The sequence below is a fragment of the Oryzias latipes genome, chromosome 20 (assembly GCF_002234675.1).
Source record: "Oryzias latipes chromosome 20, ASM223467v1".
Classification (NCBI taxonomy): domain Eukaryota; kingdom Metazoa; phylum Chordata; class Actinopteri; order Beloniformes; family Adrianichthyidae; genus Oryzias; species Oryzias latipes.
This window is the reverse complement of record NC_019878.2, coordinates 16,038,923-16,066,546: the sequence shown is the minus strand read 5'-3', so window position 1 is coordinate 16,066,546 and position 27,624 is coordinate 16,038,923. Positions and strand designations below refer to the sequence as shown.

General features: G+C 39.7%; 2 protein-coding genes and 1 long non-coding RNA gene across 4 annotated transcripts in view; 1 reads left to right on the top strand and 2 right to left on the bottom strand.

Annotated features, from left to right (window-relative positions):
- The window catches only part of jph1 (junctophilin 1), a 30,780-nt gene extending 11,792 nt beyond the window's left edge, over window positions 1-18,988 (bottom strand). Inside the window, exons 1-3 of one of the 2 annotated variants that reach the window (XM_011488873.3) lie at window positions 18,833-18,988; window positions 18,243-18,737; window positions 15,806-16,574 (exon numbers count right to left, since the gene is read on the bottom strand). In XM_011488873.3, the coding sequence (XP_011487175.1) occupies window positions 15,806-16,574; window positions 18,243-18,621 (1,148 nt within the window). In that variant the 5' untranslated portion in view covers window positions 18,622-18,737; window positions 18,833-18,988. The remainder of the gene's footprint in view (window positions 1-15,805; window positions 16,575-18,242; window positions 18,738-18,832) is intronic. The other variant, XM_004081020.4, reaches the window with a different exon arrangement.
- On the bottom strand, window positions 9,050-13,317 carry LOC111946660. Its single transcript, XR_002872376.1, has 2 exons — window positions 12,336-13,317; window positions 9,050-12,223 (listed from the first exon to the last, which is right to left on the bottom strand). It is a non-coding gene; the product is annotated as an uncharacterized LOC111946660 (long non-coding RNA).
- Window positions 18,989-19,601: 613 nt separating the features above from the next.
- Window positions 19,602-24,344, top strand: gdap1 (ganglioside induced differentiation associated protein 1). Its single transcript, XM_004081019.4, has 6 exons — window positions 19,602-19,972; window positions 20,467-20,659; window positions 21,097-21,270; window positions 21,596-21,690; window positions 23,376-23,487; window positions 23,583-24,344. Exons 1-6 carry the CDS (start codon window positions 19,814-19,816, stop codon window positions 23,933-23,935), a joined length of 1,086 nt encoding a protein of 361 aa, XP_004081067.1. The 5' UTR covers window positions 19,602-19,813; the 3' UTR covers window positions 23,936-24,344.
- Window positions 24,345-27,624: the final 3,280 nt, after the last annotated feature.

The window sequence follows — 27,624 nt, the reverse complement described above, 5'->3', positions numbered from 1 at the left end:
TATACAAAAATTAATGTGTCATATAATTTTGGCCGGGCGCAATCCAAATTGATTCATTTCTCATCCGTGATCAATTTTCAAAAGGTTGGCACTTCTGTGAATTAAAGGGGACATCCACGTCTTCACCCAATATCAGTCCCTGATTGGTCAAAGTCCGCATTCAATGGCCATGCAATTTGTAAATAGAACCTGAAAATGGTCGTACAAACTTGAGTAGCTTTGCGTGAAGCTGAGAGTTTTGAATGTGGAAGCATTCAAAATGTGGAACGTTTTGTGAATGTCGCTTCAGGGTTAGGATTTTGCAGCTATTCTGTTCTGGATCGACTATAAAATACGTGTCAACATTACAGGAAAATAAGAAGTACGTTTGTTTTTACCAGCTCCTTGTATCTATTCATTTTAGGTGAGCTCTACGTCAGACAAAAAAAAGTTTAAGCAGCTATAAAAGTAATACAAAGAAATACAAGCAACCATATTTCCTGCACCAAAAAAAGGGAAGTTTTAAAAAAAGAAAACAAATAAATTCTAAATTCTTTTGTCCGTCTTTACAGTGCTACATATCTCTGTGCTGCCCGCTTACAGGGATAAAACACAACCAAGAGAACTTTTCCCAAATTCCTTTATGGAGCACAGGAAAAACAGGACTATTGTACACATGGATATGGTAAACATACATGTATCTTACTATAAAAAAAGTCTCCTGTATTCATAATGCCAAACCATAAACTGAGAAAATAAACTCTCTTGAAAAAAAAGGTTATAAAACATGCATTTGCTTTGATATTAAAAAAAAGAGATTCCCGGTACATCAGAACTTAGTAAGCAGTACGTCCTACAACTCACACACATCAGAGTCTTGGATTAATTGTTTTATTTAAAAAAAATCAGGAAAGAACTGATCTGAAATCAATGTGAGCTTAACAAAAGAGCTGAGAAATATAATGAGAGCACATCGTGGTGGACAAGAGGAGGCCAAAGGTAACCTGCTCCACTAATCCTTGGGAAATCCACAAAACACATACTTCTGCTCCCAAACGCAAACATTCCTGATATCTACAGCAATAGAATCAAAGAGAGGGGTTGCTTCCTCTTTTTAAAACATGATAGTGAAACAACGACATGAAGAATATCTGAACATATAGTGAGAGTGAATACACAAACAATAACTGAGAGGAGTGAAAGGATCCAGATGCAGAGTTCAGGCGTCACAGTAAGTGCTAACAGCTGTTCATGCTGCCCTGCTTAACCCGGCTCATCCTTCTCTTTTCCTTCCCCATCCCTTCTCTCTTTCAATCAAGGCTCCTGTGTTGTTGTTTTTTTTTATCCTCCCTCATCTATCTGTTGACGTTCACTCTCATTTGCCTGCATCCATACCCCTCCCCTCACTGTTTCTGCATCAGTGTGACCCTAATGGACAGATGTCTCAAATTCAGAATACCGCTCTGTCCTTGGACTGTGGCATGTCCTGTTTTTGACAAGCCGGACAGTAAGACATTAAAATGCATGAAGAGCCGTGGTGGACCCAAAAATAAGCCTGTGCATTCCCCACAGACGACAAAGGACTGACAGGGAAACTGCTGCTGAGCAACAGATGAAAACTTCACTTTTATGCATTTTGGAGGCAGGCGTAGAGCGGGAAACAGTGGGGGAGCTGCAGGACTGTCACTAATGCAGCACACAGCTGGCACTGTATCGCCAAGCAGTTACAAAACAAGATTTAAGCGTTTCAGCTGCATCACGCCACATGCATGCCCCATACATCCACCAGCCACACATTCTGCTAAAAGGACTTCTATTTCTGAAATGTGTGAAATGTGCTGCCAAATAACAGAAGGCATGGCTGTGTACTGCATGCCCATGGCACAACCTATAGATCTTTGTAAAGTGAAGTCATGTGCAGACAGAAGTAGTGATGCTGTCCGCTCTGCAGACTGTTCTCAAGACAGGATGCCTGAAGGTGGGAGGTGACAGGCAGAAAATGATGGGAGTAGAGGTGTGATGCAGCAATGGAACGAGAGGAGAGTGAAATGGAAGGTGAGAAAAAATGGGCGTGTGGAAAGACGAAAGAGATATTTCGCCTGGGCACATCTATAGATGGTTTAATCTCGGATAACACGTCATAGTTCAGAAAAGAGTGGGCTTGTTTTCATGCTGCTTATAGGCACACTGCAGTGAATCCCATTAAAGACCAACTCCTGTTTTAGTGTTTTTACCATATTCTTGTAGCATTTTTTTGATGATGGAGGACATTTAATTAAGCTTAAAATAGTATTTCTTAGTTATTCTTTATACAAATCTGTCTAACTGGAGCAGAAGCATATATGCCACTTAAAAAAGCTACTACAGCAAGCCACACGCTCCCTGCTCCACTCCATTCCAATGCGTCCACTTGCAGACAAATAGATCCATGCTCGTCTTTGTTTTCCTTGTCTGAGCTGACATCTGGCTCAGAACTTTACGACTGGATAGCTCCAATATTGCTCACAATTTTTGTTGCACCGGTAATGTTAGGTTGGAGGTATGAGGGGCTGTAAGCTACCTGGAGAGGGTGACAACAGATGGATGATGGGAAGACCACTGGGAACGCTTTAAAACTAGATCAAACGATGATCGGAGTGGGATTTAGACTGAATTAAAAATACAAAAAGTTTATAGAAAAATGCAAAGACACTTTGTTTAGGTCAAACAAGTGTGTTACATATCACAGCCTTAACATTGGGAAAAGTTTTTAGTTTCTAACTTGTCAAACAGTGAAGCGTTCCTACAAAACAATGTGTCTCTGAATATAAAGTAACACCTGTTCACATTAGGGATTCCGCAAACAGTTGGATCTGGGGAGGGGGCCCAAGTAAATGAGCCTCTTTAAATTTGTCGACATATATTCAAAATAAGGAACACAATGTGTGCAGACACACACAGTCTGGACGTCAAAATTTTAAGCAACTGTCAAGGCAGGGGGAGTGTAATCCACTACTATTTCATTACAGTCTTGAATAAGCTGTAAAAATTGTCCGGTCAGTTTGGAAGGGACAGATGCCGTTTTTTTTTTTGGTATAAAATGTGTTGGTGCATTTTAAACAAAGGATGAGTGCACGGAAAGAAAGTAAAAGGCAAAATAGCGAGAAACAAAAAAATAAATGATGAGAAAATAAGAATTGGAGAAGGAAAGAGACTGATATTTAGAGGCACATTGCCCCTCTCAAGACTCCCTGACATTTAGAAATGCTGAAGTATGCACCTCCGCCTCTCTAATTTTACTGTAGGGTTGAATTTCAAACCACAGTTCCCGTGCGGAACGGTGCATCCCACTTTAAGGTTTGTCATACCTCAGTGTCCTGGCGAATACACACATCTGCATCATGTTGGCGTGATTTTATTTTTGCGCGCACGTTCCTATGAGTGAAGCTTGAGTCCATCACTCCTGGGGCTATGACCTATTTGAGGAATCTCTTTCACATATGCTGACACAGTTCTGAACCTCGTTTTGGCTCTCAGCCCCCTCCATCCCCCCCTTTGCTTCTTCCCATATGTTCTCCATAACACTGACCTATCCCCCTTCCCCCTTGGCCCAAGCTTTCTAACTAGAGCGCTGACTGGTCAGCGTACAATGAGACAGAAACTGCGTCCAGATTTTGTGTGGGGTAGAAATCAGGACTGCAACCTTCCTTGTAACCCCCAAAACTACAGTTAACAGCGCAACAACCTGAAAGGCTTTCTGGTGTTGTTGCACAAATGTTGAGAGAAACCTACCATCTGAGTGTTTATCTTGCAAAAGAAACGCCCTGGGTACAAAGCTGCAGCACAAAACAAACAGTCTGCACCAATTAGCACTTAGCTTACCCTATGTACAAACTAATGCCGGGTTACTATTGAATTCACGGCTGTTGCTAATTCAGGATTACTCAAGCATGACTAACGCCATTAGTGGTTAGAGTAAAACTAACACAGAAATGATTCTGGAATTATTCTTGGGCTGGGAGTCACATTACCATGAGCGGCACTGGTGAGGGACAAAAGCTAAAGGAAACAAGGTTTTAACAAAAGAGGGAATAGTGGCTGTTCTTATGAGATAAGCAAAATGAACGCTTCAGAGAAGTGTAGTGTTGCATGATGGGAATGTAGGTTTTTGTCTCCCAAAACCTTTTTTTCCCCCATTTTTATGTTGTTTGTCACAGTCAGGTAAAAAGCTGTCTTTAAATTGTTAGTGAAGTAAAACATAGGGGATACATCCCATAATTCCCATACAAAAATCTTTAGGACATGGATTCCAATGAAAATACTCTTAAATCAGCACACTTCCTAAAAATGAATGGAATAGTGATTTAATATCTCTAATAGCATAAAAACTAGATATAACTTATGGGGTTTGTTATAAAGTTTTCTTGCATTATTTGGAAATATTTGATATACTGCATCTTTTGTATGGTTTAATCAGCAATTGGATTGATTTGAGAAAACATCAAGTCCAACAAAAATGTTTGTGCGAGTAATGTGGAGCCTTAACAGACGCTGCACTTATGACCAATCATTTTCAGGACTACTAATAATTGTTATGTTGTTGTCCCTAAACACACTTGGTTAAAATCATTAATAAAGTTTTAGTCGACTTAAAAATTAGAAGCACACACTTTGACCAGGGACACAAAAACAACATGCAGAGAAGTTTCCCTTAGTTCTGGTTTCCTTCATTCCTTGATGCAACACACCTGATATAAAACTCTGTGAGGCTCAGCAATAGGCCATTGTTGACCTATTGCATTCTTGAAGTAGGATTGAGACGCTCTGATGGAAATGGTGCTTTTGGTGCTTTTGACATGTTCTCATCACATTCACGATGGAGCGAAAAATTGCATTTCTGAGTATTTCTTTATTCAAATCATTGTGAATCAAGAGCAGATGAAATAATGTTGGGCTACAAGCACCCTGCTGGCTCCATTCTGATGCATCCACTTGTAGACAAATACATCCATGTACGTCGTCATTTTCCTCGACTAAGCTGGTATCTGGCTCAAAACTGTACGACTGGATAGCTCTAATATTGTTCACCATGTTTGTTGGGGGTGTGAGGGGCTGTGAGCTAGCAGGAGAGGGTGTAAACAAAAGGATGATGGGAAATGAGGGAAGGCTTACTCCTCACTAACAGTCCAGGCAAATTTCTATAGAACTTCTGTCGCTTTAGTAGGAAACGGGAAGAGGGGGTGAGCTTGCTCCGCACCAACAGTCCTGCCTATAAACCATAAGGCGAAAAAATGACAGGTTTTTTGATTTGGGCTAAAAACTGCTTTGTCACATATAAAAACACTTTTAAAGTAGTTCAAGAGTTAAATGAAGCTGGACTTTAAACTGGTGTTTTAAAGTGCAACAGCACTGACTGCTGGAAGGGCAGGCTCAGAATTGTCTTATGTTTTAAGTATTAAGTATTTTGTTTTATTAATGTTATATCAATGTGTCCGTGATCTAACATCCATGTTACTAAACATTATTCAAACTCATCACAGAGACGCTGAAGTAGCAGCTGCAGGCAGCTTAAAACCATGTTCTACACCACACTTCATTTCTGGGAGGAAGAATAAGTAGAATCACTTTTGATTAAATAGAAAAATTCCCCTATGACATTTGAGCCTGTGGATTACAAGAAGGCCTAATCTTCTACCAGTGTTCACTAGTCAGGAACCTAGAACACAATGCTCTCTCCCCAAAATACTAACATACATCTGTGTGTCTGTATTCAAAGTAAAGCTACTGCATTCAGACTCTCACAGACTGGCAGACACTTTCAGGTTATGAGTCCTTAAGTTTAAAGAACTACATAGAATCTCTCACTGATAACATCCCTCTGGTTTTGGTGAAGGGCAGCAGCAAGGGATCCAGGCCTCAGCTCTGCGCTTTCAGTGTCAACACCACAGGTGAAACATAGCCACAGCTGATGCTGTTAATGACACAAGAGGTGGGGGAGCCATGGTGGCTACAAGATTCCCAGCAGCAAAGCAGTAGTGTACTCTGCTAAGTCCTGCTGCATTTGATTTACAATATGTGAGCTATTTTTATCATATGAGAACAAATGAAGAAGCAGCAGCCAGGAAAAGCAAGATACACATTAAGCAAAGATAATAATTTAACTGACTCATTCAGTACGTTTCTGAAGGATTATATAAATTAATAGAATAATTACTAACAATTAGCATTATTCTATAAATTTCTATAAGCAAACATTCATTCAAGATTCTTACCAACAGGGAAGAATGACTGGGACTGAATGAAAGGTGAATTTGCATAAAATCTCAAAAACAAGAGCCTGCAGGATGCAAATCAGGATGTGGAGTTGCAGTGTTACACAATAATGCAAACACACATAATGCCTCTGAAAAATCCAACTGCCTCTCATAAATGCTTTTGTTAGCTCTGATGTACTAAAGAGTACATCAATTCTGCAAAAAAAAAAAAAGAAAGAAAAAAAAGTTCAAAGAACAATTACTGAGATGTGTCATAATGAGTCCTCCAGGGAATCAGGGCATCAGTGTTAACAAGTATGAATGGCTCTTGCATTTTTTACATCAAAGCGTCTCTTTGGGTAGTAGTCGATAAAGCTCTTGTGAATCTCTAGCAGGAAATGGGGATGTTGCTCGAGTCTTCAAGGATGAATAAACACAGGGCTCAACCAACAGTGCCTCTTCACCCAGCCTTTTTAAAGAAAATCAACAAATGGCTGACACGATGATGACGATGGTGAGACAGTAACCATGGTAACCACCAGGGATACTCGACTGAGCTGTCCAACCATGCATCCAGTCTGTATTAATGAATTTTGCAAATGAACATACACGCATGGCAGTTTCATGGTTGGAGGCACATGCATGTAGCACTGACACACAACAGATGTTCTTCAAATTGGAGACAAATTAACACATTTTAACACAATGACACTGAAAAGGCTTTTCAGACACAAAGAGCCCCTGGACGTCATCTGACGGTGGGTCTTAACATCTGAAGATACACCTGTGTGAACAAAGGTCACATCGCCTGGCAACCACTGGAGCTTAAGGAATAGTTTTAATTATGGCTTGCACTCTTCTTCAGTCTCCTGCGACGGTCCACCCTTACTGTCTGCACTCCCTCACAAACATCAATTTCCCTCTCAGTGCAAAGCCAAAAGGAGCATTAGCATTAAGTTACATCTGCTGTCAGCTTTTCCTCGTGGCCTCTTCATAGGCTGAATAGAAGACATGCATAATAATCACTAATAAGGACATTATGAAGGGCTTTCACACTTTGATGCGTGGCAAATTTAGCTAAATTAATACTATGATGGAAAAGCTGTCAGTGGTGTCTCCTTACTCTTAAACTGTTTTTATTTTACAAAATAATGTGCAGTAAGATCTTCACATACGATTAAAATGTGCTACACGAGGAAGTATGAATCTAAATAAAATAAAAATCTGAATGCTCCCACTAAATCTCAAAATACCATTCTGTCGTCCTTGTACATATTTAATGAGGAATATCTATTTATGCCTAAGAATAGCCCAGGTTTACCGTTTCGCTATTTAATATGTGCAGATCTTGGAGCGTGCCACGCCTCTTTCTCCACTGTTGTGCAGCCGCTTGTATGTACACAGACCACTTGCACCCTCCTCTAGCTTGACAAAGTCAGCAAAAGTTAAGTCATGTGTTGCTAATGTTAGATAAACCTTGATCCTGATGGCCAGTTGTTGTGGGGGAGTTTGAGGCGAGATGCTGTGTCATGGAAAAAAAACATGTTTCCATTGCAAATGTGCTGGAAAGACACGATCATGTGCTCACTAAATTTGATTCAGTATTTGAATATCCGCTTCAAGGCTTTGCAATTACAGATGAATCCACCCATAAAATAATGACCTTTTTTTCTGACTAACTCTTAAGTGACGAGATCTTCCATGATAACTGGTTTTAAAGAGGCAAAAGATCCTTGGAATTAGTCTTATTACATGGGCAATTTTAGACACAACTAATCAAGGGAGTATGTGGGAAAAAAAAACTGCTGGACACATGCTGACATTTTAACTCAACACCTCATAAGTAGTGCCATTGAAAAGTCTGTCTTTCTTTTCTGATGCTCATTTTAGGAGAATTTAGTTTAACTTTGATAGGCAGAAACCAGCAACTCGTTTTGTAAAAGTACCCATAATCGAGTATTTCACAGCTATTCAGAAATTGATTTTCTGCTCCTTAGCTTCATGCTTGTTTGTTGAATCACATGATATTAATCATCAGCTGATTTTTATTTGAAGAAATGTACTATAAATAAAATATATTAGCAAATATTCAACAAAAGCATTTTAATTCCACAACAGTTAAAATGTTCAAGTGGTAAAGAAATCTACCCATTTTACAAGTAGTTTTCAGTCATTTTAACCCTGTTTGTTGTCTTTCTATTTATAGACCAATTTTGCATTGATGTTGTGCTAAAATACCCTGAGCAGAACTCATTATTAATGTAACTCTGAAGGATGTCCATTCTAAACTTATGACATCTTAAGAATATAAAACAAAGCTGAGCAGGCTGACATTTGGGTCTTTTGTGTAACATTTTGTCCTTTGAGGATGTTTCCTAAACAGAAATATGGTTATTTTTGCACCTCCCTTCTGTAAGCCTTACCTGTCTTAACTTCTATTTTCACATAGGTAAATTCTAAATTAAATAATGAGGCAGTCTGCGCAAAGGGAGATTTTTTTGCATTTTTGATGAGAGCTTAATAACAACAAAGTTGCCACAGACTCCCAATGTGCTCCTTCTTCCTATGAGCTGCTTGACTCATACCAGCCTTTCTCAAGACACCGCAGAAATATGTGCCATTCTCGAAGAGATTAGAAGCCACAGAAACACAGTTCCGGCATGCAGCTGAAACCCAATTCTGCTACCACTGCTGTTGACACAGCCAAGCACTCCGCTCACATTCCCTTACAGACTATTCCCAATCCAGAACAAACTCCCATGCCTATTAATTGTCATGTATGTAAAAAAGGAAAAGTCTATTCTAATCTTAATTTACCTTTTATAGTCTTCCGGTTCTGCTTGTTAGTATGTATTTCTCGGTGTGGTGAAGATGCTACGAACTCTTATTCCTGCAGGGTATGAGCTGATTTCTGCCAAGAGTTTTTCCTTCTCGCCTTCATTCCGTCTCCCACCAGGGAGGACAAATATATTTCAAAGGGAAGCAGAGAGGAAAGGGCTTTCAACTGTCAGTCAAAAAAAAGCCTTTGTTTCTTCCTTTCTTGCACTAAAAAGCAAGTGCTTCTTTCAAACTCCTCAGCTTAGATCTAATAAGAGATGACCTTGATGACACCGAAGGTGAATTTCCAGCTTTAACAGAAAGAAGTCAGGAGTTTAAAATCGCGCTACAAATGAAACATATTGATATCTGTAATTTTCAAAATAAAGGTACTGATATGAACTCCTAGCCTGCTTATTCGAACGTCCCACATATTTTTTTATTGTGTATGTGTCAGAAAAACTAAAATGACTTCATAATACAGAAATTTGACCAAGCAGAGGTTAAGATTCAATTACATGGGGTAATGTGATTACACTGTGCGTCATTTGAAAACTGCTAGACCAATTCACGGTGCATGTCCCATTGCATCAGCAGTATTATTTATAGCCCTTTCGTATGCAGCTTGGCAATAACTTTGATCATTTAAGGTATGAATATATGAAGCACATTTGGCTCCTTATTTAAAGTGAGTGTACATGTGAGTCTTTTACTATGGCGTGCAAAAAAAAGGATGTTAGGTTGCGTCGTTGCAGCAGAGAAGAGCTCTGCGAATCACCGGAACTCGTTCTCACAGTGGTCAATATTTACTTTGTAGTGCTTCTAAACACGTTAAATAAAATATCAGAAGCACCAAGATCCTGCCAAATGCATTTTCCACTTGACAAAATTCAACCATTATCTGTACTGCTGCCTCCCAAAAGGACGATGGAGAGTAAAGGTGGGAAAATGTACAGACAGTTGGGATTATTTTGCTTCCATGCTGATAAATAACTCTCTCCAAAAAAGGGCAGGTGGTGAGTGGCTGAGGTCACTGCACACAGCAGGTGATAAACAACCCCCCCCACCCCCACCCCATCTTGTATGTGGGCAGAAACACACATTTAACACACTTATTCCCATCTCTTTACACAAGCAGACAGATTATCCCGCTCTCTTATCCTCCTGGTTTAAACATAATGACCACACACACACACACACACAGGCACATTGGGAGAGATGTTACAGTGAGTAAGATGGCGGGTAGCTATATCAGTGTTGGGATGGGTATATATTCCTGGCTGGTGCTGATAAGCCAACTGATGCCTTGCCTTATTTAGGCAGTGCTCACCGCTGACACACCAGCACCCGCCGCATGAGCTCTGTATGTGTTTGTGTAGAAGTCTCTGTGTGTGTGTGTGTGTGTGTCTGCGTGCATGTTGTCTGTGCTCCTGGGCGGAAATAGTTAGGCTGTGAATAGGTGAATGCATATGGATAGCAGTGCAAACGTTTGGACAACGCTCCTGGCTGCTTTATTTCCTTGACAAGTAAAAGACCCACTCCGATCAAAATTGTGTTTTTAGCATGTTCTTGTGATATTTTTCTGATGATGGAGGACATATATAAAGAAAATGAAGATTAAAATAGCATTTCTGAGTATTTCTTTATTTAAATCGTGAACCACAAGCATAAGAAAAAGCAACTTTTCTCTGCTTTGTTTTGTTGCATCCACTTGTACACGACCAGATCCATGAACAACTTCGTTTTCCTCGCCTGAGTTGGCATCTGGCTCCAAACTGTACAGCTGGATGGCTTCAATATTGCTCAATATAATTTGTTTGCACCAATAATTTCAGGCTGGGGGCGTGAGGGGCTGTAAGCTAGCGGCAGAATGTGTAAACAGAGCACCCTTAGTTACCGGTGAGGGTAAAGAGGGTGGGGTTGCTTCACATCAACGATTCCACTCATAACTCTGAGGTGAATTTCTAATGAACTACTGTATAAACGTTTCTAAAAAACAACAGAGTTTGTTTTTTTTTTGTTTTTTTTATTGTGGCTAAACACAATATAAAGATAACTTAAAAACCACTGGGAACCCTTTTAAAATAGATCAAAAGATGATCAGTGTGGAACCTAGTGTTGGCAGCATCTACACATGCTGCAGAATTTCTGAGTAGAACTTTGCAAAAATTCAGTATAGTCAGAGTTTAATTCAATGCCTTTTAGTTTTATGGTCCTTTACCTACAGCTGTCTAAAACTTACCTGTAAAAAAAGTTTAACTTGTGTAATTACTTAAATTAACTATAATCACAGTGGTTTCTATTTGATTTTTTTAATATATTAAATTGTATTCCAATATATCTATTATTTCTTTATAATACATATCTATTACAGCTTCTATCTATCCAGAACTCAATCATCACATTTTCCTCCAGAAAAAATTCAGTCTGCTTTGTTCACCTTATTTACAAAAAACCCCAAACCAAAACAAATATAAATATCTTATGTATAATGTTCTTTCAGTTATTTATTCCCTTGTGGTTCATTTCGGCTTTTTAAAAAGGCCTGATGCAAACATGCCTTATTATGATGGCATCAAATGCAGGAAGAAAAGGGTGGACTTCAACTGAGATGTTTCAGGAAGTTCAGTAGCAAAAAAAAAAAAAAAAACTAACTAAAACAAGATAGCCTGAAACTAAAAAAAAGAAGATTCTATTTAAAATATTTAATAATCTAATAGATACAATCTGATTTTCTCTGATTTTAATTTAACAAAAGATCATTCGCTGGTATATCCGAAATACAAATTTCTTCTAAAAATAATAAAATAAAAAGATAGTCATATGACAATCCATCATAATAGTTTTCTCTTTAACCAAAACCTGCAGAAAAAAACTCCTAAACTACACTGGGAGCTTAAATTTGCACTTGGCCTCATTGAACGGCAACAAGTTCTAACAAGTCCTTTCATGATGTCAGTAAATATGGCAAAATGGTCTTAAAAGGTACGAAAATCAAGAACCCACAGTGTGTGTGGTAGGAATCGATGCCTGTGTTGACTTATAGTAAACCAGTTGTTAAATTTCAGCAATGTGGAGACACAGTGTACCCACTTAAACTAATAAACTCAAATTACTTGCATTCGTCCTCTTGGCAACTTTAGGAAGATCGCTGAACATCTTACTTCAGGAGGCAGAGCGCTGGCGGAGAGCCACTGAGTAAAAAAGGCATTAAAATAATTACAAACCTTCTTTAATGACAAACCGCTGAGTTTCCAAAACAACTAAACTGCTGATTTGTCAGCAAGATTTCTGTAAACTTCTCACCGGTCACTTATCTTCGCTCCCAGGCCTTTTACAACCACGCCACACAAACACACCCACAAACACAGACTGAGGAGGCTGTGGAGTACACCTAGATAAGGACCACACACGAACGTGAATGAGCGATGAAGAGCTTCACTCCACTGGATCACATCAGCTGTCTATTGATTGGCTCATCACGGGGATGAGGTCATCAGCTCCACCTCAGAGGCCGATGGGAAAGCTCCTCTGTACAGTAATCCAGGAGGGAGGGGCTGGCCTGTCCTCTCCATGCCCTTTTTTCCCTCTGCTTCCCTTTCATTTCAGACCCTTACTCATCAAATTTGCAGGGCCGTCTGTCAAATCTCATCTTTTACCTTCATTTCTTTTCATAACTCTGACTGTTCTGGCTGGACTGCCTCACTCCCCTCCCTTGATTTCCGTGGATCCACGGGGGACGCTCCATTTTCAAAGACAAAAAGTCACGTGACCAGAGCTGGATCAATAGGAGTGCATCTTTCTCTACTCTACTGTACACTGAGACTTACATAACCTGCTTGCAGCCCGTCATTCTGAGCGTTTCAATCTCAAACACACTTCTAGACAGAAAAGAAAAAAAAAATCTCATCTTGAATTCGGTCAGTAGCTTGTTTTGAAATTTCCACATGATGCAGGAGAACATCCCATCCAGTAATTTGATCACTCACTTGAATAGGGGAAACCTTGTTTGCTGCTTTAATCACTTTCTGTGCTTTTGCTGTTGCTGCTGCGTTGGAACTGAACAATCAGTCCAATGTTCTGTGAACCGCTGATCGCGTGGAGCGAGCGACGAGGATGGCAGACGGCTCTTCCTTTCAGAACATTATCCATTTTTCTCTATTCCTTCCAGGATTACCTTAGCCTCACTGGCCTTCAATAACATGCCCAGACTTATTATATTGTGGGTTTTATCTGCAAAAACGATATGCAGAGATTTAATATTAGACCCGTTAAATCTGCCTTATGTAACCAGTATATTTTCCAGGATGTGCATATTAAAGCCTTACTATTTATTTCATGATAAAAATATATATTAAAACCTGCTCTACATCACGAAACTACCATTATGATTCACAAAGTCATTGGGTTTACAAGTTCTATATCTAGCCACTTGACAGTATTCAAAAGAAAATCAAGTTTGAGGACTTTTTTGTTGCTGTTTTACAGTAGTAAAATAAAAAAATAGCTATGATTTAAAATAGCTATGATTTAGATGAAAATTTGATAAGCCAAAAGGAGAACCTTTTACACTTTTTTGTCTGTGCCCCAGGCACTGCAGCAAATGGCAGGCTTGACTTGAAGGTGCATTTATGCAAGCATACACACAAAAAATGCCTGCTGTGACAGTGTCTGAGCATTTTTAAAAGTCAATTTAATAGGGTTAACTCCTTTGAACAATTTTAGCCAAAAAGAATGTTTTCTTAAACTTTTAAGAATTATAAGCTTCAAATCCATAAGAGGTTATGTATTGGTCAAAACCACTGAATTTGTATGAGAACTGGACTCAGTGAGTGTGACATCACCCATAGAAAATGGTTTGTAGCTCCAAAAACATTGAGGCCATGTCCGAATTCCTTCCCTTCTCTCTAACTACTGAAAAAACTACATAGTACCGGACTATCTAGTGCCCTGGATTTTTAAAGCAATTCGGACACCATGCTCACTACGTTTTATTAATTAATGAATTTTTAAATGGGAGCTGTGACATCTGCGATTTTATGAACTGATAAATACGGGCAAATGTGAGCATTTTACAATGACTATTTATGAATCCACTGTGTTGTGAAGATGAAAATGTTGATGGTTTATTAAAAAAATACATTTAAGTTTAGTAAGCCGTAGGGCTGCACGATATGAGGAAAACCTCCGATTTGTGATATTAATGATCAATAACTTGCGATACATGAACACGAGGCAAAACAACCAAATACATCATTTCCAGTTCACTGCAACAGTTTAATTTAACCCTTGTGCTATCTTAGATGACCCCACCCTTACATTGACGTGTTCTTCCTACCATGACAAAGGTGGATAAAGGTGGAAAGATTTCATGTAATCCATGGACACCAGTGAAGATCACAAATCATTGAAGAAAAAAAGGTTCAGCGCACTGTCTAGTGGGTCTAGATGACCCAACTCCCAATGTTAAAGTGCCTAGGATAGCACAACGGTTAAATTAGAGTCAACATACCTTAAATTATATTCCAAATGACCCTCATCTACATAGGAGGCATCTAACATAAAAGGGCTTCATCAGATTGGTCAAATGCTTAAATTGATTTATTTGAGTAGTTAAATACTTCGAGCTGCCTTAAGACCATTTAAGGTAACCATTTATCGCAAATTTTTTCCGTCTTTTCCGATATGCCTATTGCACAGCTTGATATCGCAATAAAGATACATTTGCGATTGATTGTGCGGGCCTAGTAAGCAGTGATTCGTCCAAAATCTGTCAAACATTTCAAACGTTCAACATGGGGCCAGCAGGCACCACATACTTCTATGGAGGCATCTGACTGGTCAGTTTATGATTTAAATAACTTACACTATAGAAAAAAAGTTATCAGAGCAATATTAATTATTCTAACAAATATAATGACTTAGTAATAGCTGTTTATTTCTCAATAGAAGTTAAACTTAAAGTCCCATTAGCTGTCACGCATCAAGGTGTGACTTTGGTCTATGGGATTTTTGCTTGTAGTTGATATACGTCCAGGTTACTCAGTCCAGCTTTCTTATACAGTCATTGGTCTAGATGTACAGTCCAATACTGTTAAATTGTATGTTTATAGTATGTTTTTTATTTTAGTCATCTGCTTTTAGATTAAATGTTAAATGTTTTCAAATGCTAATGTACCCTTTCTGAGAGCAAGAGTAAAATCAGAACAAAGCAGTCAAGATTGCATCAAAGCCTTTTGGAGGCATTCACTTAATTATTAGTCTAACAATTCCCTGATGCATTGAAACCAGAGGATGTCGCAGCAATGCAGTGTGCCCCCAGCAGGAGGGAGGCTTTAAATGAAAGGTCACTTCGTATCCACCTGTTAAAGAGCAGATGCCACATCAGAGCAATGCTTGGCATAGGCGCAGATATGGCAACACAGTACATGCACATGAACTCAGAAACAAAAAAATCACCCATACGTGTGCAAGATGCCTAAGCCTTCTCCCTGGGAATGAAAAACACGTGCAGAGAATAGAAACAGAACCTTTTCCAGGGATGATCGCACTAGCAACATAAAAACCTTGACTGTTGGTGAGGTATAAAGGTCGTATTTGTGGTCAGGGAACGCCTTTAATCAGACACGCAGATCTCTGTAAAGCAGATCACTATAGCAAATTTTTGGAGCTGACAAAAAAGCCTGGACATGTTTGCCCTTTAGTCGTTGTGTGTTTGGACTGTATACACCCACATGCCTGAATTGCCACATGCATGCATGTAAACACCACACTACCTTGAAGCTGCTATTTCCACTTTACTCCGGGCGATGGCTGCTGCCCTCTGTGCCCCCTCCACAGCCCGATCTACCTTCTCTTTGGTTTTGGGATTCTTAAGAGGAATCAACTGCTTTCGTATTCCACGCACCAGCACGTTATTTTTGTACTTCCCTTCTTCTTTGGTGGCATCTGGGAAAACTGTGCACCCATAACCGTGGCGCTTGTTGTTAAGCCATTCTCCCTCGTATTTCATCCCATTGGATCTCTCGGAAACACCAAATCCATTGCGCTTGTCATTCTTCCACTCGCCCATGTAGGTCTCGGTTGTGGTGGCATCCACATGGTCCTCCAGATGCAGGTCGTCATCCGCCAGCTCGCCATCGCCAATGGATATGGTGGAGTTGGCATCACTGGAGCTGATGCGGCTCATGGTGGCATCACTTCTGGCAGAGCTGCGTTTGCTGGAGATTGAGGTCCGTGAGTCCGACTTGCGCAACTGTCGGAGGCTGCCAAACAACGAACCCCGGCGGAACAGACCCTTCTTCTTGCCGGTGACAACTTCACTGTCAGAGTGGAAGTTCAGCACAAAGCCACCTCGGCTGCCTGTGGGCGTGTCCGCCGGAGAGGACAGGTCTTGGAGAACTGTGCCGTTGCTCTGCTCGGACCGCAGGGAAGCCATGGATGTACGAAGAGGCGAGCGGATGACGGTGGCCATGCCATAGGGAACACTCTGACGAACACCATAGCCATGGCGCATCCCACCCATCCACTGGCCTTGATAGGTACCTGAAACGTGCACAAAAGCTCATTATTGCAACAGTGACAATTGGGGGTGCAACTCTGTCTATAAAATGCTGGATAGTGTAACTTGTAATGATTGCCGAGGAAGGAAGGAACTTTCGTGAGTAAAATTACAACTTCTTGGGTTACATGCTGACAAATATAAGAAATTGCTTTAATAGAAAACTGGTTCATGGATTCAATAAATCAACAATTGCGTAAATCAGTTTGACTTTAATAAACAGATTTTTCTTAAACCAAGCCCTAATTGTAATCCTATTAAGTAAAGAACATTTGTCTGATCACCTCTGCTTTACAGTAAACATGCTTTATTTCTTATTGCAATAACATGTAAACTTAATTTGGCCTAAGCTAAAAGCATCCTTCTGCTACCAATCACCACTGAGAGGAGACAAAGAACCGTTTGTATGTTTAAGTATTTGATCTATTGAACACTTTTGGTGTAAATGTGCTCTATTTTATACACTGGCTGCCTGTTTTATCAACTGAAAGAGCGCATAGCCAAGCAAACTGAATAGTAATGCTGAATAAAATGCCCAATTGTGACTTTTTTTTACACATCTTTGAGCTCTGAACGTCTAAAAGTCACCATATCCGGGCTGTATCAGCAACGTGAGCAACTCAGCATTTGGGGACAGAGACGAGCCTTGCTGGAGGGCATGCAGGGTACATCAGCTAATGAAATGTTTTCCCTCTCATTCCACTCAGATCTGTGACTGTGAGCATGGCTAACTCAATCACAGAGATCTGATTATGGGACTGATACAGAGGATCACTTGGGATGAATGCAAGTCACTTAGCTAGGAGTGTATTTCCAGGCGGTCACTAACTCCACCATCAGCGGTGGACAAATTCACCAACACCCATTAGCCTGTGATGTCTGGCAATCGCTTTGAGTCACATAATGAGGAGAATACTTCATTAATCCCATTTGGAGCTGCTGAGGCCAATGGGCGTATGCTGGCCCTGCTACAGCTTCTTCAAAGCCTCATATTACCACCCCGTCTTAATAATAAGGAGGGCTTGTTAATCCTTTGTGTGAATCTAATAAAATAAGCCTCAATGGTCACATTTTAGAAAATAAAAAAAGGTGTATTGGCCTGGGCATGACATTTGATGGATAAAGAGGGTAAGATTAAAGGCTTCAACGATGTGACCCAGCAGATCAAGTTATCATGACCAGAGACCAGACAGCCAGATGTTGAGAGGATCCTCTAGGATCAGATAATTTTCCAAGGCCAGCAATCTGCAGCCATTGGATGTGTGGCATTTGTTACGCACCATAAGGCTTCTGTGAGAGGGGATGATGCTCACAAATCACCAAGAGAATGGACTGGACCAAGTGTAGTTTTAAAGGCTTTGCAGAGATGTCTGCAGCAGGTTATGAATGCCTTACTTTATCTTGAGAGAAATTTTTCCAATTTGGCCAAAACCTCCGTCACAAACTACCAGTAATAAAATGAAGCATAATCCCAAATTGTGCATAATGTCAAATGGCATCCAACTAGTTTTGGAGCGGAAGTGATGCTCTGATGAAAATCCACGCACTGATTTATTAACCCCAGACTGATTTAAAGCATCCTACACACAAGCTGCACATCTGATCTCAGCAGCAGTTAAAACGACACACACACTCAGCAGCTGACTTCTTACCGCCATCTCCATAGGTTTCGATGCCGTATCCATCCTGCAGCCCGTTGCTCCAGGTGCCCTCATATCTGGCAGGTGTATTGTGGCTTTGCCGAACCCCGTACCGACCCTTAAAGCCGTGACTCCACTCTCCTCGGTAGATCCACTTTCCTTTATTTTCCACGCCGAGCCCATGTCGCTTCCCCTGAGACCAGTAGCCCTTGTACGTGTTCCCGCTGGGCCAAGTGTACACGCCGACTATCTCAAAGCCGTGCGACCAGGACCCGGCGTACTCGCCCTGGCCCTTGGGTCCGGTGCAGATGCCGTGTCCGTGGGCTTTGCCATCCTCCCACCCCCCGCAGTAAGTGCCACCGTCGTCGAAGTCAAACCTTCCGCCCGTCATTCAGATAAAGGCTGGAAAATAAAAGCGCGCAGCTGCAGACTCAGACGTCTCCAGGACCGAGCTTAGGCGATCCAGGACCGGCGGCGAGGTGAACGGAAGAGGTGGCGGGATGCTGACTGTGGAGGAGCAAAAAACGGGAGGATGAGGACCGACACGCGCGACAAAAGGGCATGCGTAAAGAGCAAAGGTATGAATGGTGGGCGTCATTTACCGGAGGCGCACGCCGGGTTCTCCGCTGCGTGTTGCTCGTCTCCCCCCTCTCACCCACTGATCACAGAGGGAGGGAGAGAGGCTTGGAGACCCTGATGAAGAAAGCCACTGGACCAATCGCAACGTCACACCAAAGGGACGTCCCACGCTCCTCTCTGCCCCCACGCGTGAACCCCACCAAAATGAGACACCTCTCTATATATATGGAAGCCGAACCGCTTGATTTAAAAGACAAGCTTCACTTCACACAAGTGTACATCTCACTGTGCTTTTACTATATGCAGAAATAATAAACATATGTTATGAGGTATAACCATACAACACGATTGGTAACTTCTACTTGAGTTATACCAAAAATTTTTTCCCTTAGCTTCTTTCATCTGGAGCCTTTTGTAAAGTTATTTTTTCACTACTCAAAATATTAAATTAATTGAAATCACAAATATTCTGAAAAAGCATATAATATATTTGAGGAATTAATCGTATTAAATGCACATTTAATTTAGTCAATGCATGTTAATGACCAAGGCATTTAATTTTATAAAAATATCATCACCTTACGCAATACTGATGATCCTTTTGTTTAAAAAAGGAGGATCTTGCAATCGAAAGGGATCAGAACAAACAAGACTCAACAACGCCATCTGCTGTTCAGCCCCTTGGAACAACACAAACTTACATAAAAACATTGCTCCCTGGTGAATTACATTATTTAACACAGTTTCACTATACATATTTTAGATAATTATTTATTATAAACTCAGTATGTGTTTTGAATAAGTAAAGTAAATAAAAACAGATAAAAACGACTTTAAAGCATTTTTGAGATGATGAATATTATAGAAAACTAAAAACGAGTTTTGGAATCATCTCATGCATTTTTTCAACATATACTCCCAGCCAGTAGGGGGCGCAGAATATTTCAACAGCAGGACGACAAGACGCCGGTTTATCTCATCCCCGTCCTGCGCCACCAGTCGAAATGGCGACCGAACGAGGTTCTGAAACCGAAAATGACAAAGCGGCTCTTATTGAGACGACAACTGAACAGGATTCAAACCCGCAACCCGGGACGATTTCAAAAAACGAAAAATCGAAGCTGACGCTTTATCACTGGACGCAGTCCTTCAATTCTCAGAAGGTGAGTCTTTCAGCACCATTGGTCAGAGGACAGCTCCCCAGGACTGGGACGGACCTCGTAACATCGTCTACTCTGTGCCCCAATTTCATTTATAGAATCAACATTTTAATCCACGACTTTTGAAAAATTGTTTTTAGAATATATTTTTTTTCTAAACGAGGAATCCCAAATCATTTTAGTAATAATTTAATCAGATACGTTTATTTTGAAAGTGTACTTGAGTAAATTAAGCTATTCTAAATTTAATCCAGTCTAATTTTTGATAAATAATAATAATCATTATCATTATTTGATATTGTAATATTTGTGGTTGTTTCAGCCCCTGTTGTTAAGAATTTTATCCTCACTTTTGTCCTATGCTGATTGAGATAAATTCATTTAAAAAAATCTGTTGCTGTTTTTACTGTTTTTTACTGTATTTGTGTGCCTGGGTGTCTTGAAAGGCACTTAAAAAACTGTTATCAAAATGACAAGCATTTAAACATCTTATCTAGGTACGTCTGGCCATAGCAGAGAAAGGTCTGCGCTGTGAGGAGTATGATGTGAGCCTTCCTCTGAGTGAACACAACGAGCCGTGGTTCATGCGCCTGAATCCCGCAGGCGAAGTTCCGGTTTTCGTCCACAATGACAACATCATCTGTGATCCGACACAAATAATGGACTATCTGGAGCAGAACTTTACTGATGGTGAGGCAATATGAGAGAAAGTCAGTTTAGCACTTCTTTTTATTTTCTTTCTTTCTTTTTTTTACAGCAATGTGGTTTGTATTTGCAAAAGCAGAAATAGAAATACGCGCTGGTGTGTGTGTTGAGTGTTTTTGTGTGTCTGATCATTTTATGTTGCATTTTTCATAATTTGCTTTTGATTTTTCTTGGTTTGCATTGATCCATGACACCTAAGAGTATCTGCCAATTCAGCATGAAAGACCAGAAATCTTGGTAAGCATGGAGTCACTTGAGCCAATCCCAGAGAGTGTTGAAACACACACTCCCAAAAATAGCCAAGCATACTTTTACCGCTTCATTTTATTGACGATAAGTCCTAACTTGAAAGCAACATTTCAGTTTCCTCTAAAGATTTGTGATGGGAGAACTCATTTGTATTTTCTCCATCTCACGTGCAGAGGGCGTTCTAAAGCTGGTTCCTGAGGAGGACAGCAGGTACTACCTCAGAGTGCAGCACTACAGAGAGCTGTTGGACTCGCTACAGATGGATGCCTACACACATGGCTGTATCCTCCATCCTGAGATCACGGTGGACTCCCACATACCGACATATGCGGCCACATCCATACGAAGTAAGGATGTGGAGATGTGCAGTATGTTTAAAACCTCCTGAGATTCTCCACATATTGCTAAACAAATATGTCGAGAAATATTTATACTAAAGTTGATTTTTGTGGTGATACTCTGACAAACTTCTTTAATCGTTTAATTCTTACTAAAGAAAATAAAAAAAGAAATCATATGAATAAATGAACAAATATAATGACTTTCTGTTCTTAATTAAATGCACTTGAACTTGCACAAATTTTGTTTTGGGCTATTTCTCCATTAGGACATTTTACTTTTGTTGTTGTTTCTATTTTCAAATTACTTTTTCTTGGTTATGTTTTATTTCAGCTCAGATTGGAAACACACAGACCGAACTGAAGAAACTGGCTGAGCAGAATCCTGAGCTCAAAGATGCTTATATTGCAAAACAGAGACGGTTGAAGGTAAATTATTAAAATCCCCAGATTCGTTTTTTATCTCAACAGACTGAATCAAAAAGGTTGGTCAGCTACGTGGTTAAACAAGTTAGTCTTGTTCTCAGGGTGCTTTTTAAAATTATACTTTAGTTATATGATTTTTTTTCCAGTGTTGTAGAACTACGTACCATCTTTGCAGTTTGGTCAAAATGTTTCTTTTGGATAATATATTTATATATTTTGAGATTTTCAAAGCAGAAGTAAATGAAATGGCAGCTGTTCTACTCTGAACATGACCTACTGATAGCAAAAGCCATTGAATCAAATCCACAAAATATAAGTGGATTAGATGGATGAACTCCTTTGAATGCTCATCCACACTGTGTAGGAGCTGATCTGCTAAAAACCACAGTTTATTTTAAAACAGAGATTGGTCATATTCTCTTTTCCAGTGTTGTAGACCTTCTCAGGTGCAATGAGTAGTATGATTCTTTTGAAGTTGAAGCACAACCCCTTTTTGAAAATAGAGATTTCTACCCCAGTCTGCCAGAGAAGCATTGTTCCCCGACTGCCACCCAATACCCAAAACACTGTCACAACATCCAAAGACTTATAGTGCTGAAGCTGAACTGAATCTACCCCCGGAGCCTCGCCACCAAGGAGCTCTTTGGCTGGCTCTTTGACTTCCGCTGAGGTGATGAACCGGTCCACTTCTGGATCCTAAACCTCTGCTTCCCCAGTGGGATTACGGAGATCCTCAGAGTTTATTTTTCACCTCTCCACAATGTTTTTCTGTTGAGCTTGACATCTGCTGTAGAAGTGATAGTACATGAGTTTTTCTGTTTTGGGGAGAAGGTGTGAGAACAGATAGGGATCATAGTGTAGAACACCACGGAACAGTGAAAGGAGGAAAAACGGATACATTCAAGAGTTAAATGTAATTCTTAAAAATAAAGAAATGTGAAACTAAACAGAAAACTTAATACAAAGTAATGTCAGAGTGCAAATAGAAAAAAATGCTAAATCAAGAAAAAGGCACAGAGGAGCTAAAAAAACAGGTGAGTAAATGATTAAAAAGTGGAAGCAGCTGAAGCAGTTAACAGAAACCAGCCTTAACACCATGATAGTGTTCAACAAGGATTGGTAAAATGATGCAAGGGAACAAGAACTGACATTAGGTTCTAGAAAAGCACTTTTCATTCCCTGCTTTGCATTTTAGCAATCCCGTTTTAGTTGCACACATGCAAGTTGGAGTTTTTAACACGGGAGTTGGAAATTAAGGAACTGCAACATCCAGCACTACCGCTTTAAACCAGAATTAAAGCCTTTGTTTTTTTTCAGATCATACCTAGAAAATGAATTAAGGGGAAATTTTCAATCACTTTGTGTATGAAATAGGCATGCGGCATTTGCCTTTTAATTATGTACTGACCTAATAATTGGAGGAATCCTTGCAAAAGATGCAATAAACTCCAAAGTAAGCAATAACTCACTTTTCCTTGACCTTTACCAACAAATATATCAAAACATGCTGACTCAGGTCAAATATTAAATGTGGTTGTTTGTTTTTAAGAGTAAAGCTATTACATTTAACAGAATTTTTTGTGTTCCAAATAGAGTAATAATATACATGTTTAACATTTTGAGGGGTCAGTGAGTTCAGCAATACAAATTATCCCACTTTTCTTTTTTTTATGCCTCTTTTCCTGCAGTCGAAGCTGTTTGACCATGACAACATGAACCTGAAGAAGCTTCTGGGTGAATTGGAGAGTGTGATGGATCAGGTGGAGACAGAGTTACAGAGAAGAGCAGAAGAAACTCCAGGTATTTGTGAAAATCTCTGAAACAGCATTCACGGTATGCTTCAACTGTGACATCAACCTACTTATATTCCCCCTTCTGACTCCCTGAACCCGCAGAAGAAGGCAGCGCATCCTGGCTGTGTGGAGACTTCTTCAGCTTGGCAGATGTGTCCCTGGCAGTTACTTTGCACCGGCTAAAGTTCCTAGGGCTATCTCGTCGCTACTGGGGTAATGGTAACCGCACCAACGTTGAAACGTACTATGAGCGAGTGGTGGAGCGGCCCGCCTTCAGGAAAGTGCTGGGACACGTCAACAACATCCTCATTTCTGCTGTTCTTCCAGTTGCATTTCGTTTGGCCAGAAGGAACGCGCCGATTATAGTTGGTACCACTCTGTTGATAGGAGCTCTGGGAGGAGCTACATATGTAGCTTTTCTCTGCATGAAGAAAAGGCTGACATTCTTTAGCTGAGTGGAAACTCGATGCTCTTATTTAACCTTTCATTGAGAAATGAATAAAGTCATGTTGTACACTCAAACATCCATTTTTGTGTGTACCCCCCCCCCCCCCCGCACTTTTTTCCTGTTGAAAAAGTCTACCTATTTTACCTAATATTCTTCTAATTTTTAATTTTTTGCTTTCTTTTCAGTCATCTTTAAGTGCCAATCTAATGTCTAAATATAATGTTTGTTCATATTTACATACAGTGAATATAAGTAAATATGGGTGGGTTGGATTAGATGAAATAGATACGATTGCTCCTTGTATTAAAAGATTTCTGAAAGTTTTTGTGGGCATTTTATGGGCAACCAGGTCTGGTTTTTCTCTTCTGTCTCTGTGAATGCACCAGCAAAAATAAAAGGCAAACATGGATATTTAACTAATTCTAACAGGCATTAATAGCAGCAAAAACAACTGTTTCTTGGAACATTGTGTCTGAGCATTGCATGTGAGCTTAACCCAGGAAATATGCAAAATATTCAAATCAGACATCAAATAAAAGCCCCCGGTCTGTTTTTGTCCTATTTTCAAAATAAAATATTCTTTGAGTAAATTGCTGCCAAATGACATATAGTTTTTTGATTTATGCCACATTTATGCCATTTCTCCTCACATGAGCTCAGCCTCTTAACAAACAAACAGGGACTTTTCAGCAAAGTCTGGGCTTCGTTTAAAAAAAAACACAAGGGAAAAAAGGATTCGCTCAAGTAGCCACACAATTTTTAGAGGTCCCAAAGTAGTTAAAGAATAACTCCCTTGCTATAAACACAGATAGGAATACTTACATTCAAATGGGTTTTTGATGTCTAGTTAAATACATAAAGTGTAATTGTACGCTTTTCCCACCAGATGGCGATATTTTGTCATATAACGTTCACCTACTTGAAAATTAAAAAGACCAAAATGTCCATATAAATGGATATATAAAACGGAAAAGGCCAGGCTCTGTAAACGTATTTGTCCAGAAAACAACCACTTCTGCAAAGCCGAGTGACACTGATTCTGTTTAAACACATTTGAAATTTTCAACAGACAAAAGGGATTCATCCAGTTGATACCATTCATACTGATGCTGTAGATCATGTGAGCAAGTTATTCATTTATATATGGGGCTTTCACAACATCAATTACAATAAATAATCTTGTTTTATCACTTTTCCCCAACAGCTTTATGTTGTGCAACACAGACTAAAAATGGCAACAAATACATATTATAAGTAAAAATTGTTGGTGGGATCAAAGTCATTAACCCCCCCCCCCCCCCCCCCCCCCCATACACTTCTAAAGTAGCATGTCATCTGTGAGGGATTGCTTGCTGCTGTCTGTAATGGAGCTTCTTCTGGGCAACAATAGGTAGACTAACAGATTCGTTTTATTCCCGTGTTGAGAATCTTAAAACCTCAGGGGTGTTTTTTTTTGGAAAAAGTGACTAGCATCAGCAGCGATCATTACAACAGAGCTGCATGGAGTCTCGGCCCTATCATAAAAATATACAAAATCAATGTGGCTCGAAGCATCATCAACTTCTTGTTTTCTTTTCTCCCCACGCTTGTCTTCCAAGAAGAAGCTTTTTCTCTGAACACAGTGCTCTTTTGACTCGTCCCGGCAGACTGTCGACGTCAGAGGAGCCCGGTGAGGTAACACAGGTGTCTGTCTTGGATGTTTTCATAGTCATAGCCTCAGCTGAGAGCCACGGCTACATTTCTTTTCTTTTGTAATGCAAAAGTAAAAGAAAAGAGAACATGGTGACTACTTCGAAACTATGACACAAAAGGATGTTTATCTAAGACATGCAACAACAAACCAAAGGAGGGTGTTTCCAATGAGGAGCAAAAATACAACCTTTTGGGCAGTTCAACAGAAATGACTGGAAACTTATTATTCAACTCCATTCAATTCAATTGTTTTTCAACTGACTTAAAACAACTGACTGAATTTTTCCCAGGGGGATTAATAGAGTTGATTTTATTCTTTATCTTATAGCGACTCGTCGCATTTCGGGCAGACACTCGGCAGAATTGCAGGTTACTCCCCTAGGGCGGGTCAGTTAATTAACCCACCTGCTTAGCGTCCTATTTAAGTCAGGTGTACAATTGTCATTCTCTCTTACCTTCAGCGCTCATTCTTTGCCCCTCCCTCCTCCCCGGCTTCCACCTGTGGGCTCCGTTACGGGGTTGTTACCCGAAAGTGTATGGAAAAATAATTGTCTCAAGGAATTGAACGGAGCCTTATGCCAAAACAAAGTTGTGAATCAAATTGTGAATGTCATCCTAAAGATGTTGTGAAAACCTAAAGATGTCGTGAAATAAATATTCTTCTGCAAGAGTTGTCTGACTGAAATTGGAATTTAATTTAACCATAGACTGTATATGAGAACAGGAGTGAGTGTGACGTAACCCATAGAAAATGTTTCGCTTCCAGCGCCAACAAAAAGAAGTCGATTCAGCTGCCATTTTTTCGCAATGCGGTCAACGCCATGTTGGAGCCAGACGATGTCAGCAAGCAGTGGTTGGAATAAGTCACAGTCATCGTTTCCATAGAAAACCCAAGCGAGCTACAATGAAAACATCAAATGTGTTGAACATTTGATGCAAGACCACATATTTTTAGTGAGGCATCTGATTGGTCAATTTCGAACTAAACTGAATAAAAAAATTAGTGAACAAAAAAAAAAGAATTAGCAAGAAGACAAATACACTGAAAGAGTAACAGCTGTTTATTACTCAATATAAAGTCTGTGAGATTTTGGCTTTTTGGAACCAGCAGATACTTTCTATTTAAGACGCAAGGGGAGGGGTCACTAAGTCCAGTTCTAATATGCAATCAAAGACCAAACTCAGCTCAATTTGGACTTGAGCTGAGTTTTTATATGAAATAATATGATTACATTAAATTAAATTAAATTTAACAAGACCTAACTTTGTTTGATGTGATTTGATACCTCTTAACTCAACTTAGGTTTGACCAGTTCAATTGTTTTTTGTTCCATTCAATTCAATTTAGTTCAGATCAGATCAGTTCATTTAATTTCAGTTCCAGTCAATTCAATTCTGTTCAGTGCAGTTCAAATTAATTCAATTCAATTAAATAAATTCAGTTCAATTTAATTAGTTCTGACCAATGAAATTACATTGGACATACATTGGATTCAATTCACTGTGTCTTTTTTATTTATTTTTTGCTAAAGTGCCTTAATGTCTTGGGTTGGGTTCACAATAATTTGAATAAAGAAATACTGTGTAATGCAATTTAAAGCTTAATTTTCTTTAAATATATCCTCTATCAAAAAAAAAATGCAACAAGAACATGTTAAAAACACCAAAAACATGTTTTTTATCTGAGTGGGTGGGTCTTTAAAACCCAGCATTACTGTTTACAACCACATTTGTCCCATGACATAAACAATGAAATATTAACATTTAATGTTGCCCAGATCATTTTAATAAGGTCAAATAGAAGGAAAGGAGAAGGAGGAACCAGTTTCACTGAGTTCAACCATCTGCTGAACAATGAAAGAACAGACAAGCAGGACACCAAACCACTGAAACATTTGCAGCGAAACCAAATCATCTGTTTACACAATCCTAATTTACCCGCCGTATTACTTTCCCATTCAATTCATTAATCACATTGAAGTTCTATTGCTGAGATGTTTTCCT

Coding starts and splice junctions, on each gene's coding strand:
- gdap1 (XM_004081019.4), top strand. CDS start 19,814: ATGGCGACCGAACGAGGTTCTGAAACCGAAAATGACAAAGCGGCTCTT. Junction 20,660..21,096: donor GGAGCAGAACTTTACTGATG/GTGAGGCAATAT, acceptor TCTCACGTGCAG/AGGGCGTTCTAAAGCTGGTT. Junction 23,488..23,582: donor AAGAGCAGAAGAAACTCCAG/GTATTTGTGAAA, acceptor CTGAACCCGCAG/AAGAAGGCAGCGCATCCTGG.